General features: G+C 30.3%; 5 protein-coding genes and 1 long non-coding RNA gene across 11 annotated transcripts in view; 2 read left to right on the plus strand and 4 right to left on the minus strand.

Moving 5' to 3' along the window:
* The window catches only part of LOC139986677 (uncharacterized), a 36,813-nt gene extending 28,843 nt beyond the window's left edge, over positions 1–7,970 (plus strand). For both annotated transcript variants that reach the window (XM_072002182.1, XM_072002183.1), the window contains exons 7-9: positions 152–351; positions 6,657–6,901; positions 6,971–7,970. In XM_072002182.1, coding sequence (XP_071858283.1) covers positions 152–351; positions 6,657–6,901; positions 6,971–7,273 — 748 coding nt within the window. In that variant the 3' untranslated portion in view covers positions 7,274–7,970. The remainder of the gene's footprint in view (positions 1–151; positions 352–6,656; positions 6,902–6,970) is intronic.
* Positions 90–4,416, minus strand: Sinu (claudin family member sinuous). The gene is made up of 3 exons (XM_072002242.1): positions 3,632–4,416; positions 1,800–3,531; positions 90–1,720 (listed from the first exon to the last, which is right to left on the minus strand). The coding sequence occupies exons 1-2, from the start codon at positions 3,906–3,908 to the stop codon at positions 3,143–3,145; spliced, it is 666 nt and encodes a 221-aa protein (XP_071858343.1). The 5' UTR covers positions 3,909–4,416; the 3' UTR covers positions 90–1,720; positions 1,800–3,142.
* Positions 5,251–6,402, minus strand: Kune (claudin). Its single transcript, XM_072002245.1, has 2 exons — positions 6,102–6,402; positions 5,251–6,020 (listed from the first exon to the last, which is right to left on the minus strand). Exons 1-2 carry the CDS (start codon positions 6,235–6,237, stop codon positions 5,518–5,520), a joined length of 639 nt encoding a protein of 212 aa, XP_071858346.1. The 5' UTR covers positions 6,238–6,402; the 3' UTR covers positions 5,251–5,517.
* On the minus strand, positions 6,929–10,096 carry LOC139986686 (deoxyribodipyrimidine photo-lyase). Of its 3 annotated transcripts, XM_072002200.1 has the most exons (7): positions 9,180–9,576; positions 8,987–9,113; positions 8,584–8,912; positions 8,266–8,512; positions 7,962–8,142; positions 7,655–7,896; positions 6,929–7,581 (listed from the first exon to the last, which is right to left on the minus strand). In XM_072002200.1, the coding sequence occupies exons 1-7, from the start codon at positions 9,252–9,254 to the stop codon at positions 7,421–7,423; spliced, it is 1,362 nt and encodes a 453-aa protein (XP_071858301.1). In that variant the 5' UTR covers positions 9,255–9,576; the 3' UTR covers positions 6,929–7,420. The 3 variants fall into 3 exon arrangements, with proteins under 3 accessions (XP_071858301.1, XP_071858300.1, XP_071858299.1); XM_072002199.1 differs by lacking the exon at positions 9,180–9,576 and adding an exon at positions 9,929–10,096 and having other exon boundaries at positions 7,962–8,512; XM_072002198.1 differs by having other exon boundaries at positions 7,962–8,512.
* A 427-nt stretch (positions 10,097–10,523) lies between these two features.
* Positions 10,524–16,940, plus strand: Ints6 (integrator complex subunit 6). 3 transcript variants are annotated; one of them, XM_072002170.1, is made up of 10 exons: positions 10,524–10,655; positions 10,777–11,128; positions 11,308–11,385; positions 12,603–12,842; positions 12,932–13,112; positions 13,202–13,929; positions 14,008–14,280; positions 14,357–14,690; positions 14,797–15,540; positions 15,650–16,940. In XM_072002170.1, the coding sequence occupies exons 2-10, from the start codon at positions 11,012–11,014 to the stop codon at positions 15,856–15,858; spliced, it is 2,904 nt and encodes a 967-aa protein (XP_071858271.1). In that variant the 5' UTR covers positions 10,524–10,655; positions 10,777–11,011; the 3' UTR covers positions 15,859–16,940. The 3 variants fall into 3 exon arrangements, with proteins under 3 accessions (XP_071858271.1, XP_071858272.1, XP_071858273.1); XM_072002171.1 differs by lacking the exon at positions 10,524–10,655 and having other exon boundaries at positions 11,104–11,223; XM_072002172.2 differs by lacking the exons at positions 10,524–10,655; positions 10,777–11,128 and adding an exon at positions 12,036–12,095 and having other exon boundaries at positions 11,315–11,385.
* Positions 16,941–17,941: 1,001 nt separating this feature from the next.
* LOC139986717 (uncharacterized) lies at positions 17,942–19,161 on the minus strand. Its single transcript, XR_011799704.1, has 2 exons — positions 18,715–19,161; positions 17,942–18,450 (listed from the first exon to the last, which is right to left on the minus strand). It is a non-coding gene; the product is annotated as an uncharacterized lncRNA (long non-coding RNA).
* Between the last annotated feature and the right edge of the window lie 163 nt (positions 19,162–19,324).

Genomic DNA, 19,324 nt, shown 5'->3' on the forward strand with positions numbered 1-19,324 from the left:
TTTTCTTTTGCCATCTTCGAATTCGTTCTTTCACCCGTTGAAAGAGACATCTTTTCCTTTTGCGTTATATGTACATATGTACATTTGAATATTTTGTTCACTGGTCTTTTATTTATTTTCTTAAATATGTATTTGTGTTTGATAATTTAAGATGTACCGTGATCATCGATTACAAAGGCGAATGTCGGTTCGCAGTCGGTGAGATGGAAGTGTTCTCTAGTATCAGCCCGCATTTGGTGAAGAAATACCAATCGTACGTGGAGAATTCGAGTTTCATCGTTCTTGACGGTAATCTACCTCTAGATACGATTCGATACGTATTGGATCTTGCAACGTGCTTAAAAATTCCAGGTAGGTGATAATTTTATAAGCTTTTACTTCATTCTAGCTTTTTTTTTCTTTTTTTTCATTAATCTCATAAAATATTGATTATACTTTCAAGGTATATGATATAAAATCTGCTTAACGTTTACTATGTAAAACTTTGCAATAAAAAATAATTAGAAAGATACGTACATTTTTGTGATTCTCCAATTTCGATAATTTTTATCGTAATTACTAGACATTTATAACTTCTAAAATATTCTAGACTTAGATATATGTTTATATGTATATATATAAAACAATAGTCTAAAAATGTGAAAACAGTTCTTTTTATCTGAAGATACAAGTTTTTATAAAAAAAAAAAATAGGTGAAGTTAATACTGTCACTGAGAACACACACTCAATTGCAGAGCATAACAAAATGACTTTAAAAGCAATTTTATGTTTTCACTTCTAATTAATCTAAAAAATAGTTATAAATCCATCTGAAATAAATCTTCTTTGAATACTATATACCTTCCCAGTATATAATAACTATTTTATATAAATCTATAAAATTAATATAAATTTTGCTTTATGTACTGCATTTGCATTACTAAGTTTAACCGTTTGAGTGCCACTGGTCTTTGCTGTTTCCCAATAAAAAATTGCCAAGCGGCACGATAGCGCTTCTTTCATTCCATGTCCAAAAATGGCAGACGGCGTGATAGCGATAGTCCTATTCCTCGTCTAAAACTGCCAAGGAGCGCGATTGCGTTGCTTTATGTTTATATACGATAAGTCTTATTTCTTTCAGTTCAATGTTATTCTAACATCCTTTTGAGCATAAGTAGTGACATCGGTGAGTTTAAATCATATAAAAATATTATTTAGATATTATATGGCATTTATGTAAATCTCAATAATATTTGCATCCAAATGTTAGACTGAAATTAAAATTCGTCTTTCATCAGTTGCCTCGTTAATATAAACGTATATTTCATTATTGTTTTTTATAGTTTACTATATATAATTTAGTTCATTATATTATTACAGCAATGGTTGTTTAGAAGAATAAAAACGTGTACTCTTACAAAGTATAATATTACTCAAATTTTGTCTTAATTTACCTAAGACTGAACAATAACCATAAAGACATGCATCGACAAAACCAGAGCGTGCTGTTATTGTCGGTTTCGCAACCAAGAGCACTGGAATTTTTTAACACAGGATAGAAGAAGCGCAATAGCACCACTTGGCACTCATACGATTAACATAAAGCTAATCAGAAAGGCATGAATGAAATAACTGCCAAACCATATGATCATAACAAAAAGCTATGGTTTGATTACACTAGTCAATGTGTATGTCAATATTGCTCTCCAAATATTGATACTGCTAAAAACAATAGGGTACCTGAAATTTAAAAATTATTTGAAGGTCATAAACGTGTTTTGCTTATTTAACTGATATATTGTTGAAAACTTCCACTTACCTACTGTGACACAACACACGAAAGCAGTAACTAAAAGCATCCATTCACAATTCATTACAAATTTCAAAGGCCAATGGACTAAGATCAATACAATCACAACTTGTGCAAAGAATAAGATTAAAAGAACAGATGTGACAAATGTTTGCACAACCATCAGTCACCCTGGCGATAATCATTTTCTAATTACATAATATTCTTTGAAAAAAATGTAGTAACATGCAACAAATTGTTTTTTGATTTTTTGTCAAATTAAGAATACGATAAGCTGTAAGTATCTAATAAGCTGTTCAAAACAATATTCCTAAAATTACATATATTTAAAATTACTGAAAATCTCTTTTTTTTAATTTAAATCTAGTAGGGACTGAAATGAAATTAATTTAACAATCAAAAGATATTTATAAACATAACGAAAAAAAAATATAATAAGCAATTAATAGAGGTTATGAATGTTTTTCACTCACTGCAAGTCTAAGAAATGATATTGCTTACTTAAAGCGCGATAATATTCTTGTTTATCAACAGACATTATTATTATTTTGCTTTTTTCTTTAATTCTTAAAATATTCTATTTATCGTGAACTTGTTACACCACATTCGTTTCACTACCAATAATGTAACTTAGTTTTAGTTGACATCCTGTAAGATTTCTACTTTCTATAGTCAGATCAGTGGTTCTCAAACAAAAACAAAATAATATATAAATAACCATTTTCAACATTTAATCTTATCTTTATTGAAGTAAAGATATATTACAAAACCGACGCATTGTGCCTATTTAAAATTCTTTTTATAATTTACAGTCAAGGACGAATAATTAAATTAATTCATACAATTATGTTAGTATTTTTATACGTGTAAATTACACTAGTCTTTACAAATCTTGTACATATAAATTGACCACTGGCAGTAGATGTTTACATTGTAAAACTTATACAACTTTCCATAACAACTTCTTATAATTCAAGAAAAAAGAAATTTTTCTATTGGATACAATTGAGATTACTCTTCCTTTGCTAAAATAATTAACTTTAGATATATTTCCATTAACTTTCACTTTCAGTATAATTTAATTTTCAAAAAGTTATTAAACAAGTAAAACAACAATAAAAATACAAAGGTTCCCTTATCAACACTACTTAATACAATTTATACATATCTTGTATATATAAAACTTACAAAAATACAAATCTTGTTTTATAACATACTTTGTACTAGAATAATAGAAAATATGTGTTACAATATACTATTATTAAAAACCAGCTAATATATGGACGGAATAATATTACAAAATTTTAGCACTAAATTGTTGTGCAAGTCTTATGTAATAATAATACTCTAGCTCATGTACGAGATTCAAGCTGGAATCTTGTTTGAGATTCTTTTAAATACTCTCGTTTTTTACGTTGAACATTTGCTTCAACAAGGAGAAGAGCTCCTGCTATAATTGTCAATACACTACCCACAGCTGCCATTACAAAGGACCAACCAAAGAAATTATTTGCATGTCCAGGCATCCAGCCATCAGTATTTCCAAGGCAAGCAAATATAATTACTGCTAGTCCACCACTTATTCCACCAACAAATAGTAAACCTCCAATTGTCATGATAAGTTGTACATAACGTTTCTGTTCTGGATCACAACATAGAGTGAACAATAATACCAATACAAATGACACCATACTCAACAGGAAGCATAGAGTAAAGAAAAACTGTGTTGCTATCATAAATGCTGTAACAAAGAGATTAAGATTAGTGATATAATGACAACATGTTACTTTGATAATTTTATAAGTATTAATGAGAATGATTAAGCTAAAGAAGAAACTTACGAGGTAGTAAAAAGCCTCGAATATCAGAATAACCTGCAGTGAAGGGATCATAAACCCATCTACAACCAACAAAAAAGCGTCTAGGTGCGTCCATTTCTTGAGGATTTGGAAGTGATCTAAAGCAATGTGTCCACAAGCCTAATTTGTCGAGTTTTGCGCCAGTGATACGATAATCACTCACTAACCATGCTGGTGTACCAAATGCAACGCAAACACACACGAAAGCAACGATAAAGACACCGACACCCACATTGCCGGAAAAGCTTCTTTTCTTCATCGTGAAAAAATTGTTTCGTGAATGATTACGATGTAAAACAACGCGTACAAACAATTCAAATCTACTGATCTAGTAAAGATCCCACGGCATTAACCACACCCAAACACGTTATGTTGTGTGATGACCATGTAGCTTACCATACCATCTAACCTAACCTTGTAAAATCGTGAGTATCCCACGAGTACAAATTAGCAGTTATGACAAGGAAAGGGTTCTCAATGCCTAATTATAATATTATTTAAATATGTCAACTATATTTAAAAAAGAAATTTTAATGAAATATCTTTTTTCTGTTGTCAGTTACGAAACATAGGCGATAAAATAAACATTTGTTAACATTCGTGTATTTAAATGATAAATACTGTTAAACTATTAAAAACTGCTAAAAATTGCAAAAAAGTACATTAAAAATTTTGCGTGATATCTAATAATGTTAAAGTTAAAAAATTTTATATTATTCAAATACTTAATGAAAGGTGCTTTAAATGCTATGGAATGATAAACAAAGACTAAAAATGGGAGACACTGCTAGTATGAGAGTTTTTTATAAATTTCTATTGTAGTAACGACATTACGTCATTGACGTTTCAACTGAATTACATATTTTTATATCGTGAAATCTTAAATTGTAAATGAAACGGAAATACTAAAATATATTTCTTCTTATTTAGGTCAATTTTCTCGGCTATTAAAGTCTTTAATAATAAAAATTTACGAAATCAATGTAAACTATTAAGTTTAAAGAGATAGCTCCGAAAAATGATAAAAAAGATTTCTAACGAATTGTTGTTTTGTATTTTATAAAAAAGAATTTGTTTAATTCATATCCATGAACTTCAATTAAGATTTTTGGAATCGATATGACTTATTCTACTATTCAGTTTATGTATGATTCACCGAGATGCAATTCACATATTAAAACAATATCGCAAAAAAAAATATTCATGATGAAATTGAAATTTACTATTCATTACACATGTCATTTTATTAATAATTTTACGTTTCCGTAAATATTGTTAAATATCGAAGGATGATACGGAACCAATAGTAACACCTTTTCCAGGTGTGATCGATATAGTACGTGAAATTGTAGAAGTTGCTGATTAAAATAGGAGCTAAACTAGGTCAACGACTTACACCTGACGTCGATCTTCGTGCACGCAATCTTAGTCGTAACTCACGTTGAATTATTTCCCCCGATAATAAAATGGGTCAGAGTTTGACCATATTTACCCTTTGCAACCTAATTATTTTGCTTTAATCTACAACTTACGTATATATTTATTTGGCAAAAAGGCAAATATGACAGAAAAATTAACATAAATGCGAAGAAGAGGAGATATGATTTCGAACAAATTACTTTATTCAACTTCATTCTTCATATAATTCTCTAACATTTCACTTCACTTACATAATTAAGGCCACTTATATCTAAAATCTCTTCTATGGACGGATTCGTTAACAAAGTTAACATACAAATTATTTTACAAAACAATAAATATAGCATATTTATGTAACATTTTATTACAAAGACGTATAAAATATTTTTTTTATATTATTACCTCCAACTTTCCTCAAAAGCATATAAAAAATTATTGCATTTATAACTTTAAATAGTTGTATGTGTTTTTTGTTCTTCCCGTAATATTCTTTCTTGTTTCTTTCTGTGCCTACGGCCTTCGATCAGGAACAATGTACCTGCTATAACCAAAGTAAAGCTACCAATAACAGCTAATGCATAAGACCAGCTAATGTTATTATGCTCCCAATTGGGCATCCAGTCTCTGCCATCGCCTCGTGCACCAAATATTATAACAGCAATAATACCACATATTCCACCTAGTACCAAATTTCCACCTGTTGTCCATAGAAGCAACTGATATTTATCATGATGTTGTGAGCAACATGTATATAATACAGTTAAGAAACCTCCTATTAATAATAAAGTCAGACATAATGTGAAAAAGAATTGTGTTGCAACAAAGAAATCTGGCAGGAGTATATCGTGTATTATGTAATATTCTTCTTCAAACACCCACCAACAACCATAAAATTTAGTATCATACAAATGATGCGGATCTCCAAATCCTTGGAAGCATACCTGCCATAAACCTATAATAACATTTTACAAGGGAATATAGTATTTAAATAGTATTTTTCTTACTAATATGTCAAATATGTAAATCAAATTACCGATTTTGACAAATTTTGGATTTTCCAATTTTCCATCGGTTTCAAGCCAGTTGGGTGTGGTGAATGCAATGATGATTGAAAGAAATGCAAATGCTGTGCATATAACAGCAGCTTTGCCGTTTAGAGTTTTACTCATTCTATTGCTTTATTTTGTAAATAGTTTTTAAATTTGACTTGTTTTACGTAGTTTTCAGATTTGCTTTTAAGCAGCTTTTGGGTTTTAAGTCGGAATGGGATAATGTGACACATACACTATGCGTTATGTTTTGCGTTGTGTATGCGGTATGCGTCTATGAGACGATGAAACAAATGATTAATAGATGTCCATTCACATGAAGAATTTTTAGCGCTCTAGCAGCGCTCCATATTGCGAGGAATGCATTTAGTCTTAGCGCCATTTTTTAAATAGCATCTTAAAACCAAACAATTAGTATATAAAAATTACATCCGGTGTATTAAAATAAAAAAATATGTTTAACATAAAATTTAAAAAATAATTATATTTGTAAATTGGACTATGATGTATTAAAATCAAACATGACATTTATTTTTTAGTTTGGTATGAACCCACAGATGTGAACAAGGCAACTAAAGTATTTAAAGCAAAATCACAATGGCAAAATGTTTTGCATTTTATATCACCAAATAGAAATGAACTATCAGCTATTGGCAAATATCTTGGCATATCAGTACCTGACAACAAATTATCTATAGACTTAGAAGAAGTAAAAACAATTGCAGAGCAAGTAGCTGAATTTATCCCAGTGGTTATAAGTACATTAGGATCACAAGGAGTATTGGTAAATATTTAATAATTAGAACAAATATGAGAAAATATAAATATAGAATTTAATAATTATTTTTTATAGGTCGTTCGTAAAGCCCTTGGAAATGATCCCTTTTATGATAAAGAAGGAAAATTGGTTGCTCATACTATGGTCACTTCTCGCTTATATCCCCCCTTATCTTTTATTTCTGATGATCCAAAAGAAACATACAATGTGAGTGGTTGTGGTGACTGTCTTACTGCTGGAATAATTTATGGAATTCATAAAAATTTAGATGAAACCAATTGTCTTTCCTTAGCTCTAAAGGCTGCTGCACTTTCTTTAACTTCATTAGATGCAGTCCCTACTTCACTTTCATTATTATGCAATGATGCAAAGTATTGATAAATATTAACCATTATTAATTATATATTGGTATAAAATACTTTAATTATATATAATATATATTTTTATAAGATAGAGATTAAATGTGGACGGATAGATTTTAATAAATAATTTATAACTATATAATTATAATTAGTGGCTATGTTTTTATATAAGTTCATTAGCTTTCTTCTTTTCCCATTTCATAACAAATTCGGCAACATTAAATTTTCGTTTACATCCATTATAATTCATATATCTTATTTTTCCAAATATATCTCTTTCTGGCCAACCATGATCATGGACACCACAGATAGACCACATGCAACCTAGAAGCACAAATAGAATATACATATTGTGTAATAATAAAATACATCACAGAAGTACAGATAGAGAACTGACCTACATAACCATTCGGATCACAACCATCGATACTGTACTTATTATTTAAATAATTGGCCCATTCTAAAGCACTCTCAGGTGTTTCAGTCCATTCTAATAATTTCTTTGCCCAATACATTCTTAAGAATCCATGCATTTTTCCTGTTATTATCATTTGATTTTGACATGCATTCCATAAATCATCATGTGTGTTAGAGTTTTCCAACTGATTTAAAGAATATACATATTTTCTTGTATCCTTTCTAAATGTAATAAAATGTTAACAATAATATAATGTACACAACTTGTAATAAATAAAATAAATTACCGATGTTTATTTAGTGTTTTTATAGCCCAAGGATAGGCACCTTCAACAAGATCGTACTTTTCATTATAGAAACAAAAATTATCACTAAGTTCTCTTCTAATAATAGCTTCCTCCATGAAGGATTCAACTGATTTTTTATACAATCCTTTATATTCTTGTATTTCCAAAATACAACGTTGTACTGAGATCATACCAAAATGAAACCAAGGTGATAAATTACTGATGGCATTTGACAATGGATTATTATGTTCATCTCCATATCTTTGTAAGTGATTCTGTATAAAATTTTCAAGTTCCTTAATACCATTTCTATATCCTGGTTTAGCCCATGTAATTTCAGCTGTTGGCTTACTTGCTTCTACACCTTGCAAAGTTATATCCCAATTGTTGTTTTCAAAGTTTTCTTTTGTTAAATATGGGTGCTTAATAACAGGAGGAAATTCTGTTAAAAATTCTTTTAGTTTTGTATTTATTTTATTTCTGATGGTTTTAGCAGCAAACTCCTGTTTTGTTGATGCATACCAGCAAGGCACAATATTATGAGCATCTATCTTTAAAAGATGTATATTAATATATCAAAGGATTATCTGTAAATTACATCATCAACTAAAATTGTGTTTACTTGACAAATAGGGACATCTTCTGGAAGATTCTTTTGTACATTATCGATCCATGACATAGGTAACTTTAATGGATAAAAATCTACGATCACAGCACCCATGTTATAAGTTTTTACAAATTTCAGAATACTTTCATTTGGTTCACCATGTAAAAGATGAAAGTTTAGATTCAATTGTTTGCATTCTCCTTCAATCTCCATTAATCCTTTTAAAAGAAATTTGTAATATCTCATAGAAGCATTTAGGAAACTTGGCATTATGCAAAAACATATATGGAGGGGTACATTACTTTTCACAGCAATTTTCTGGGCAAAGAGCAGAGCCCAATTGTCTAAAAATGTTAAATCTTATTAATAAACTAATAATAATGAAAGAACTATGTAGAACTATGTATTAATTATATACCTTGTATCCTAATATCACGAAACATCCAATACAAGATACCCTTACAGTTTTCTTTAACATCATTTAATTTGCTTAAATATTGAATACGTTGTTTATTAAAATTAAATGTCATAATAGATTCAGATACCTAAAAAATAACAAAATATTCAAAAAAGTATATTTTACTAATTTTCTTAAAAAAGAATTATCTTACATTTTTTCTATTCTCTTCAAATTTTTTTAGAAGATTGACAACTTTTTTACGCTTAGATGGATTCAGTTCATCCATGTTTTTGTGTACAATTTTATTTATACTAAATAATACAAAAATATCTATACATATAATACTTTGTACGATTCTTACAACTTTTGAACTTAACAACTTATGACTACAGAATATTAAATCATATTACGCAATACATATATCTTACACCTTAGAATATGTGAAATATAGAACAATTTATCTAAATCATTTAATCCCTAAAACTCTACTTAGAGTTAAAAACCCGCCATATTAGAGTCCGTACTGTTACTTATTTTCTGATTGGTTATTCCCTTGAATCAGCTGTTTTATTATGTTCATAAAATTTTTAATAGACTTATCAAATAGGTAAAAATAGAAAAATGAAAGATAACTGGTGGACACAGTGCAGCATTAAAATGAAAGAAAACGTAAAAATGGATGGGTAAAAAATTATTTAATAATATATATGACTCAAAGCATTTATTTTAATTCGTTGTAACATATACAGTAAATTTCTTACGCATTGTTTGTTTCTTCGCTGACTGCTTGATATCATTGAAACAGAATAAATCAAACTATGTTGAGTTACATACATTACACAACACACATTCCATTATATACTATTACATGATTATAATAAGAAGATAAGAAAGATAAGAAAGAAATATGCACTCAAAGTAACGCAAAATCTTCCTAACAAGATAAAATAAATAGGTTACCTATTAATTGTAACATTATTTTTCTTCTTGCATACATATATCTATTCATTTGGACAAGTTGAAACAAACCCAACTTTACGACACACTGTGTGATCGTAGAACGTATAAAATGTGTAAAAGTAGTATGCAACTATTCTATTCGATAGAAGCAAACAGCGTTTCGATACGCACTTATACAATGTCGAAACACGATGCGTTTCATACATACAGTGATAGAGATGAAAGTTTACTTGGAGGGAGAACAACCAATAGAAATAAACTCCACGAGGTCACGTGGTTTACGACGCAGTGTAACCATGAGCAAGATAAAGCTACTGTCAACAGAGACGAATGAAATGCCGAGAGAGAAAGTTAAATGTTGTTCTCGTTAAATTGAAAGAGTAAGAAAGAACGATAGGTAAAGAGAAAGACAGTCGTATATACATCGGTAGTAAGGAAGAAGATGAAGGACTGAGAACGATAGAAACTATATGTGAAAAGACAAAGGATGTGAGAGCGAGAAAGAGGAAGATAAAGGATGGGGAGAATAGGAAACGAAGAGAGGGACAGACGAAAGAACCAGCGGACAGACTGGCAGACGGTCTTGTCCGACTCACAACTCGCGATCTCGTGGCTGCGTTTCAGCTGCTGTACCGTGTGCCGCTGTTCACCAGGCACATTCGAGCACCAGAGGCGTGCGACGTAGCAGTAGATATTCGGTTCGGTGTAGAGAAAGAGGGGAAAAGACGTACATATATATACATATATTAATATATATATATTATACATACACGTCTACACACACATACACACACGCGCGCGCGCGCACACACACGCACACGCACACGCACGCACACACATATATATAGGAAAAGAGGGAAAGAGAAGTAAAAAGAAAAGAAAGAGAGAGATCGAAAAAGAGTAAGAACGAAGCGGGCGCCGTTACGATAAAAGAAGTTTTTCGGAGAGCGTATTCGGGAGCGTTCAATGGTCGAAGCAGCTATGCGCCACGCCGTCGTAGGGCTGTTAGCTAGCTAGTTCTGACTACGGGAGGTCTCGGGCCGCAGTTACGACCTCGAGAACGAGCGGGTTCGCCTCGCGAAGATGACCATAATAGTCTTTTTGATCGACACGTCGGCCTCCATGAATCAGAGGGCATATTTGGGCGGGCGACCCACGCTTTTGGATGTAGCCAAGAGCGCCGTGGAGACTTTCGTGAAGGTACGCTAGTCAGACAGCTTTCCCGGCCGGGAGATTCAATTGTGATTGCTGTGCCCAATCATTAGCTCGTGTGCCATTGTCAAAAAGAGCAACGTGTAATAACGGACTCCCTGTCTTTTACTTTCCTGCAACTCGTAATTTTTAATCGTTTAATCCTTTTTTCTTTTTTTTTTCTGTAGGTAAGACAAAGATCACCAGAGAGTCGTGGAGATCGTTACATGCTCCTGACCTTCGAAGATCCGCCCCAGAATATCAAGGTATGTTTTTCTTCGTATTACACTTGCTTTTACATTCGTATCTTTCACATTTTTTATCCTTTTTTCTTCTTCTTGTTCCTAAGATCATCGCATCTCTTTCTTACACGCACACATACGCTAGCTAGCTACCATGTATAGTGTCTCATGCATAAAACTTTCAATTATATCTTTTCTCTCAAATATCTTTTCTGTTTTTCCTTTCAAATGTATTCATGATTCGTTGTCTTATATGACCAATCGATGCATTCATGTAGAATTGCCATGTTATTGGTCCCCTTCGATTGCTGAATAATTGATAGTCAGCAAGAAGGCAGCAAAGTGCAGCGTGCACTTGCCGTATCTTCTGTCCTCCGTTACGGAAGAGCAGCATTGTGGGTAGTAATATGCGAGTGGGGGCCTGCCCACGAGGGTTTCTTTCTTTATGGTTACGTGCGCGCCAAATTTACGAAATTGATATACACGATTTCGTTGATAAGACGAACTCACATGTGCTTTTCTTTTTAAATTTTAGAATCTATGCTTTGTTAATACCTCCCCAACAAAAATTTTTTTTTAATTTTATAACAAAATTTTAATTTCATTCCATCCTACTCAATTTTGTGTTTATGAAATTTATTTATAAGTTGAAGTAGAGGTCTTTTTTTTTTCAGAATTGAACATGATGATCAATTAAGAATGGCCCAAGGTTGAAAGTTGTTATAAGGATTAAGGTACTGTCACCAGTTTGGTAATGGTAGAGAAGTAAAATAAGTTTTCCGTATGACAGTGGATCCTGAGACAATAAAGAATTATCATGCATTGGATAGAAGTTAACGTAAATATTGTTGATACAATGATAAATTTAAAAAATCACCAATGCGATTGAAAATGAACGTTGTGAATTTTTTATGGCTATTCTTTGTTGTCTGCATATTTAATGTTACATGGAGGTTCTCATTGTTTCAGAATAATTTTCTTCTCCTCCATTGTTGCTGAACTTTAGTGACAGAACTTCAAACCTTGTAATAAGTTACAATTTTGCATCTTTCTTGAATCATTAACTTTATCATTAGTTTTGCTTTAGAAATAAATTGAAAACTAAAGATCAAGATTCTTCCAATATGGAAGACATTTCAATAAGAACATATATGATTTTTTATATTATTATATTACGTTAAAGAAGAAAATGTTTTCTCTTGGTTTTGATATATAACTAAACAAATACTCTTTTCTTCTAGGCTGGATGGAAGGAAAACTTAGCAACTTTTATGAACGAGCTTAAAAATTTACAATGTGTTGGGTTAACAACACTAGGTGCTGCTTTGAAACATGCTTTAGATGTTTTGAACATAAATCGTATGCAAACTGGCATAGATACGTATGGACAGGGAAGATGTCCCTTTTATTTGGAACCATCAGTAATTGTTGTGATTACAGATGGAGGAAAATATACGACTAATAGTGGAGTTAATCAAGATGTAAATTTCTTAATTGTATTTAAAAAGTAGAAATACCATCTTTTTTCTTTTTTATGGAAAAGATAATTGAAAAACAAAAAATATTACAGTTTACACTACCAATGCATTCTCCTATACCTGGATCTGAACTAACCAAGGAACCATTTAGATGGGATCAAAGATTATTTTCTTTGGTACTTCGTTTATCTGGAACTCCGGCTGTCGAGAGGGATACAGGTTTAGTGGCAAGTGATTCATCTCCTATAGATGCTATGTGTGAAGTTACTGGAGGTAAGGAAAAGAAAAATATTTTCATAAGATAATTTATTCTATTGCTGCTCATAAAAATACTGATATAAAAAATTTATTACTCATTGTAGGTCGTTCATATTGTATAACATCTTTTAGAATGATGATGCAATGTATAGACTCTTTGGTACAAAAGGTTCAGTCTGGTGTGGTAATAAATTTCGAAAAAATTGGGCCAGATCCTCCACCTTTAAATAACGAAACACAACATGCAGATGATGATGAAAATGAGGATGAAAATAATACAACGAATGGAGCACGGACGACGTATCTTCCTAATCCAACGGTACCAGGAAACACGGCATGGCATTCTTGTAGAAGACTGATTTATGTCCCAAGATCTGCTCAGAAAGGTTTCGCGGTTGGATTCTGGCCGATACCTGAAAGTTTCTGGCCTGATTTGAGTGCTAGTTCTTTGCCGGCTAGATCGGCACATCCGAATGTAAAATTTACTTGCACCAGTCAAGAGCCTATGGTGATAGAAAATCTCCCATTCGATAAATATGAATTAGAACCAAGTCCATTGACACAGTACATATTAGCCAGAAAACAACCAACAATTTGTTGGCAAGTTTTTGTGGCGAATTCTTACAAATCAAGTGAAGTGGGTCATCCATTTGGATATTTAAAAGCAAGCACTAATTTAACGTGCGTAAATTTGTTTGTCATGCCTTACAACTATCCAGTACTTTTGCCTTTGTTAGAAGAACTGTTTAAAGTGCATAGATTGAAACCAACGAATGAGTGGCGAACACAATTTCAAAATTACATGAGAACAATGCCCACTTATTATGCAGCAGTAAGTTTTTAATTGATTATCAAAATATTTAATTACTTCATTAGTAAATTTGAATAACAGTGCAATTTTGTAATACAGTCCCTCAGGAGAGCTTTAACTAGAATGGGTGCACCTACACCATTAGCTCAAACATTAATACCTGATAATATGGATAATTCGTTATCCTATAGTGTCTTAAATTATTTAAAACGGTTAAAAAATCAAGCTAAAATTGAATTTGACAGACTATGTAATGAAGTTCTTTCCAAACAACTTGCTACTGCCAATATGACAAAAAATTTAGTGAACGGTAGTACAACAGTAACAGAAGGTGTGAGGGTTATTCCTAGAACTCCTTTAAAAAAAGATTTGGTAAATATTTATTATTATCTACTATATAAAAATATTTGTGTTCTTACAGAATTAATGTTGTTTTTTAATCTAACAGGTGTCACATCCATTATTACAAGATAAATTTACCGGATTGAGGGATCAATTAAATGAATTCGGTGGTTTTGTAGTTGGATTAGTTAGAAATCAACAACGTGGTGCGCATAGTTATAGGAATGCATTTGATGTCCCACGAAAATCTTTGTTAGATCAAGTTGTTAGAATGCGAGCCAACTTCCTGCAACCTGGATTGCTGCATACAAAGTTACTTGATGATGATTACGTTCACTCAATGCCCTTAGCACAAATGGGAAATTATCAAGAATATTTGAAACGTATGACTCCACCATTGAGAGAAATAGAAAGTGCTCCAGTTAGACAACATATGTTTGGTAATAGTTCAAAATACTTGATAACTAATCTAATTATTTTAATTTAAAAATATCAAGTTTACATTTATGTTGAAAAAGTATCTAATTTCTTGTGATTAAATTTCAGGTAATCCATTCAAAATAGATAAAAGAATGATGGTCGACGAAGCGGATATTGATATGGTTGGTGCAACATCTTCAACTTCCAAGGGCGGTCTTAAACGTAGCTTGCCTGCATCGGATGGAGGAGGGTCGCTTGCTTCGAAACCACCGCCAAATAAACGAAAACCGGGTCCAATTCCTAAAGATGTAGTCGTACGGAGACCGTCGTATACGCCTACGAATACTCCACCGAGTTCGCCAGTACCATGGGTTGACGATACGAAAAACCAAGTGACTGCAACTACCGACTTGATTCAAATTTCATCAAATATAACAAATTCTACACCTAGTGTATCAAATGCGCCGTGTATTAATTCGCCGGAGAAATTAGTAAATGGCCTTGCAGAAATGCCAACAATACCAGTTTTCGAACCAATTCCAGTGGAACATATTAACAATCACATGGATGCTCCACCAACTTTAACACCAGTAGTTAATAATGTTGATACACCTAAGAGCGAAGTGAAAAGCGAGAAAACGGAAAATGTTAAGAATGAGTGTAACAATCTACCTCTTAATGATTGTGTTGAAAATAGTGCAAAAATTGAAAATTCAGTTGATGAACGATTGTCTAATCATGTCGAAGAAAAACGTGAGTCCAAAGTAGAAAAAGACAAAGTTTTGACGAAAAAAGAATTGGAAGATATTAGAAGACATAATTTGAACGTTCGAGAACTTGTATATAAGGAAGTGCGAAGAAGAGGTACAAGTAAGTTGAAATGGATACGTATTTCTATTATCTTTTTATGTATATCTATAGTCTATGAAGAAGGGAACCTACAAAATAATTTATACCAATAATTATAATCTTGTTTCAGATTATGAAACACTATTTTCACATTTACACCAAATTCAAGGGACTCTAGATATACGACTTGCATTTTTGCGAGATATTGTGAAAGAATCATTACGATTTAAAAGACGTAATTTGGCATCATTACTAGAAGATCATTTGAAAAATCTACAAGAAGATAACTGGACTGTAAACCATAAGGTGAATCACAATGGTGCCACAAAAATAAGTTAAGAATTCATTGCATAATCGGGGCATTATTTCGATAACGAAAAGTACGAATTCAGTGAATGAGATGCAGAAAGTATAAGAGGGATACAAAATACCCCAATAAAAGCAAGTCGTACATCTATAAAGCGATAAGCGTACTAGCGTTTAAGGATGTATGTTGCCAAGGCGCGAGAAGTGATAATAATTGTTAAATCTAATGAAACAAAATAGCATTCTGTACGTCAACCAAGGAGATATGATTTCAATACTCCTCTTGTTCTTTATTTTGTTACTGTACAGTTGGTAGAAATATGTTTTGTTCTGTATGAAAGATCAGAAAATCTGTGTTGCGACAATAGATCTTTTTAGCAACAATTCAATAACTTCATAAACATTATTTAACATTCTGGATATAAATTTATTATAAAATTTGTAATAATTTTTTAGTTTTTGGATTTGATATTAGAGTAAAATTACTGTATGCCATACATATTATATCTTTCTTTTTCTCTAAAAAAAAAGGAAAAAAGAAAGAAAAAAAAGAAAGAAAATTCATATGAATTTTTTAAGTCTCAAATGCAGGCATTTGGGATACTCCACATTTTGGGTAATAATTAACAATTGTAACTTAATGTTTAAATTCTTCTGTTTTTCAAATAAATTAATGTAAATATAACGCCCTGAAAAAGTACAACAGTATTAGAGTAGTACAATTTTACCAACTGTACGACTAAAATTAATAATAAATTGAAACAGAAATGACTATATGTTTTCTTTGACTAAGTTTTCTTTACATATTTTTTTTTCTAAGATTTTAGCGTGTATTATATTGTGATCTAGTGTATAAATACAGGTTCAAGGTTATTAACATATAATATGGCTTGTAAATTTAGTTTTGTATATTATTAATAGTATGAAAGTACATTTGGGTCTGATTTTTATAAACTGGAAAGATGCTTAATACGCAACATTAGAAATTTAACACATATCTTCTGTTTAAAAAGAGGTTGTAAAAATTTAAATTTTGTAAGTAAAAGGTGCATATTATTTTATTATGTAATTTGCTAAATTAAAATACTTTGAAAATAGAACTTGTTTGATCATAACGAATCTTTCTTTTCTGATTTTTCTAACTTTCTCAAAAATGGAATTTATTAAAACATTTTCAATAAAGGGTTGACAGTGCCTAATGCTATTGAAGATTAGTGTAAAAACGATTGTATTTATTTTTAATCCACTTCGACAATTTTGTTTCAAATATATGTCTTATTAAGAAATAAAAAACTATTGAATTGGCTGTAAAAATAACATTCTTAATAAGAAAAGCCAGGTATATTTAAAATAAATTTTATTGTTATTACTTTAATCGTTATTTCACATTGAGTAGAAGTGGGTTGAAAAGGTATACAGTAATAGCAATGATTTATATAAATAATTAATAATGTCAAAGTCATTTGTTGCTATCTATAAGGAGTAATAGTGATTTGACCAAATATTAAGTGGATTGTCCTGGATTAAATGATCAGGCAGATTATCTTACCTATTAATCAATTAATTGAATCATGAACATTATATGTGTACTAGAACTAAAGGAATTTCATCCGCACTGCATTCATTGTTATTATTCACATAAAAATAGGAAAAAGTTTTATGGGGCATACTAATAAATTACAACATATCATCTGTATCATTAAACAAATTTAAATATAAAGGGGCTTATTCTTTGATTTTCTCTGAGTGCATTTTGATATAAAGATTATAATTATAGACATATATATTGCCCTTTTATATTTAAGCAATGTTTTTTAAGTAAGATAATCAATCTGAACTTTTTTACAGGGACACTATCTATATTCTGCTCTTTGTAAATTTAGTAGTGAAATTGTATATCAAATAGTATTTATTAATTGAAACCGTTAAATGTTTAATAAATTATTTTATAATAATGGAGCTTAGCTGAGTCTTAAAGACAATGATGCTAGACGCTTATTGGCTCCAAAGAGAAATTAATAAGAAAGTTGAATGAATATAACACAAAGTGCGATTCTATAATGAATTAATAGATGATAAGAAAAACTATGATGGGATAAGTAATACAATTACAAAATTTTTGTTATAAAAATTGTAATTTTTTAATGTATTAATGTTTATTCAAGCAGATTAATTGAAAATGGTTATAAAAAATGTCAAAAATGTAGGAAAATACTTTGTACTATTTTGATTAAGATAATGCATCCTATAAGTTTATAAAAAAAGTGTTCATTTGTAATTTTTTTCATGAAAGTGAATTTTATAATTCAAATATGTAAAAATCATTTTAAAAAATGAAAAATTATAAATTTAATACTTTTGCACATTAAAAAAGACTAAATTATATACTTTGAAGGAAAAGACTAGAAAAATATTAGTGTTTACAATTTTTTATGCCCTACAGTCCATTAAATTAAGATGATGATTTTATCAGCAAAATATCTTCAATTTACTTCTAAGTTCAATTCAAATTGTAATTTATTATATCCATATTATATATGTGTTCTTATTGTCTTCTTTAAAATACATTCAGTTGGTTATCCTTGTATCTAATATATTAGTATGTGCGTTATTGTACATATACTACTGTAAATAAGTATATATTAACGGTTACTATCAAAAAACTTATATTGAAATGATTGTTCCATTTTTACGTTTATATTTAAAAAGAGAAATATAGCAAATAAGCTTACAAAAATAAATTAAAAGATAATTAAAACATTTTATATAGTGTGTTATTTTCATCTAATGTTTCAAGTTAATTACGAAAATTATTCATTTACACATAAAATTTACGATCAAGTATTTGAATAATAAGAAGACGATTAGTATACACTGGAATATACATACATATATGAAATATAGGTTATGTTTATCACATTTCGTACTAATATTATTTCAAGTTTGCTTTAAAATTTGTTCTAATATAAATACAGAATATAAATAAAAGTTATATAATAAAAATAATAGTAGAAAATCTGAAAATTTATGCACGACGACAATACCGATGATATTTATATCAATTCAAAGTGTCTTGTACGTAAACAATTACTGGTCAAATAATCTATATACACAATCTATACAAACAATCTTATTTTATAAATGGAGACATTACGTAACTTCTTTTAGTATTATTTAAGAATAAAAATTTATTGCGCAGTCATCGGGAGTTTATAGCGGCAGATAAATATACATTCACGTTAAACAACTTCATTTAATAAATAACATATTGATATTGAAATATTGTAACACAAAGTTGTGACAAAAAGTTAATAAACATCTATTGTTGGCTTGATTATATTTATAACAGAAAGTATATATAAAATTGTAATATTAATATTTGTACATCAAACATTTATTTTCCATAAAATTAACTAACATATGAAACTGACTTTATTATCAAACTTCTGGTATTTCTTCTTGAAATTTTAATTAGGTATAAATGTACAAATATATGTAC

Source organism: Bombus fervidus, chromosome 4, assembly GCF_041682495.2.
Source record: "Bombus fervidus isolate BK054 chromosome 4, iyBomFerv1, whole genome shotgun sequence".
Classification (NCBI taxonomy): domain Eukaryota; kingdom Metazoa; phylum Arthropoda; class Insecta; order Hymenoptera; family Apidae; genus Bombus; species Bombus fervidus.

What these genes read in the sequence shown, in the direction of transcription:
- LOC139986686 (XM_072002198.1), bottom strand. Translation starts at nt 9,254, where the DNA reads ATGGATGAACTGAATCCATCTAAGCGTAAAAAAGTTGTCAATCTTCTA. An exon ending in AAGATGTCCCTATTTGTCAA is followed by an intron (nt 8,513 to 8,583) that starts GTAAACACAATT and finishes CATCTTTTAAAG; the next exon opens with ATAGATGCTCATAATATTGT. An exon ending in TGATCCGAATGGTTATGTAG is followed by an intron (nt 7,582 to 7,654) that starts GTCAGTTCTCTA and finishes TTGTGCTTCTAG; the next exon opens with GTTGCATGTGGTCTATCTGT.
- Ints6 (XM_072002170.1), top strand. Translation starts at nt 11,012, where the DNA reads ATGACCATAATAGTCTTTTTGATCGACACGTCGGCCTCCATGAATCAG. An exon ending in TGCCCACTTATTATGCAGCA is followed by an intron (nt 13,930 to 14,007) that starts GTAAGTTTTTAA and finishes TTTGTAATACAG; the next exon opens with TCCCTCAGGAGAGCTTTAAC. An exon ending in CTCCTTTAAAAAAAGATTTG is followed by an intron (nt 14,281 to 14,356) that starts GTAAATATTTAT and finishes TTAATCTAACAG; the next exon opens with GTGTCACATCCATTATTACA.
- Kune (XM_072002245.1), bottom strand. Translation starts at nt 6,237, where the DNA reads ATGAGTAAAACTCTAAACGGCAAAGCTGCTGTTATATGCACAGCATTT. An exon ending in TCCAAAATTTGTCAAAATCG is followed by an intron (nt 6,021 to 6,101) that starts GTAATTTGATTT and finishes ATGTTATTATAG; the next exon opens with GTTTATGGCAGGTATGCTTC.
- Sinu (XM_072002242.1), bottom strand. Translation starts at nt 3,908, where the DNA reads ATGAAGAAAAGAAGCTTTTCCGGCAATGTGGGTGTCGGTGTCTTTATC. An exon ending in TCGAGGCTTTTTACTACCTC is followed by an intron (nt 3,532 to 3,631) that starts GTAAGTTTCTTC and finishes TCTTTGTTACAG; the next exon opens with CATTTATGATAGCAACACAG.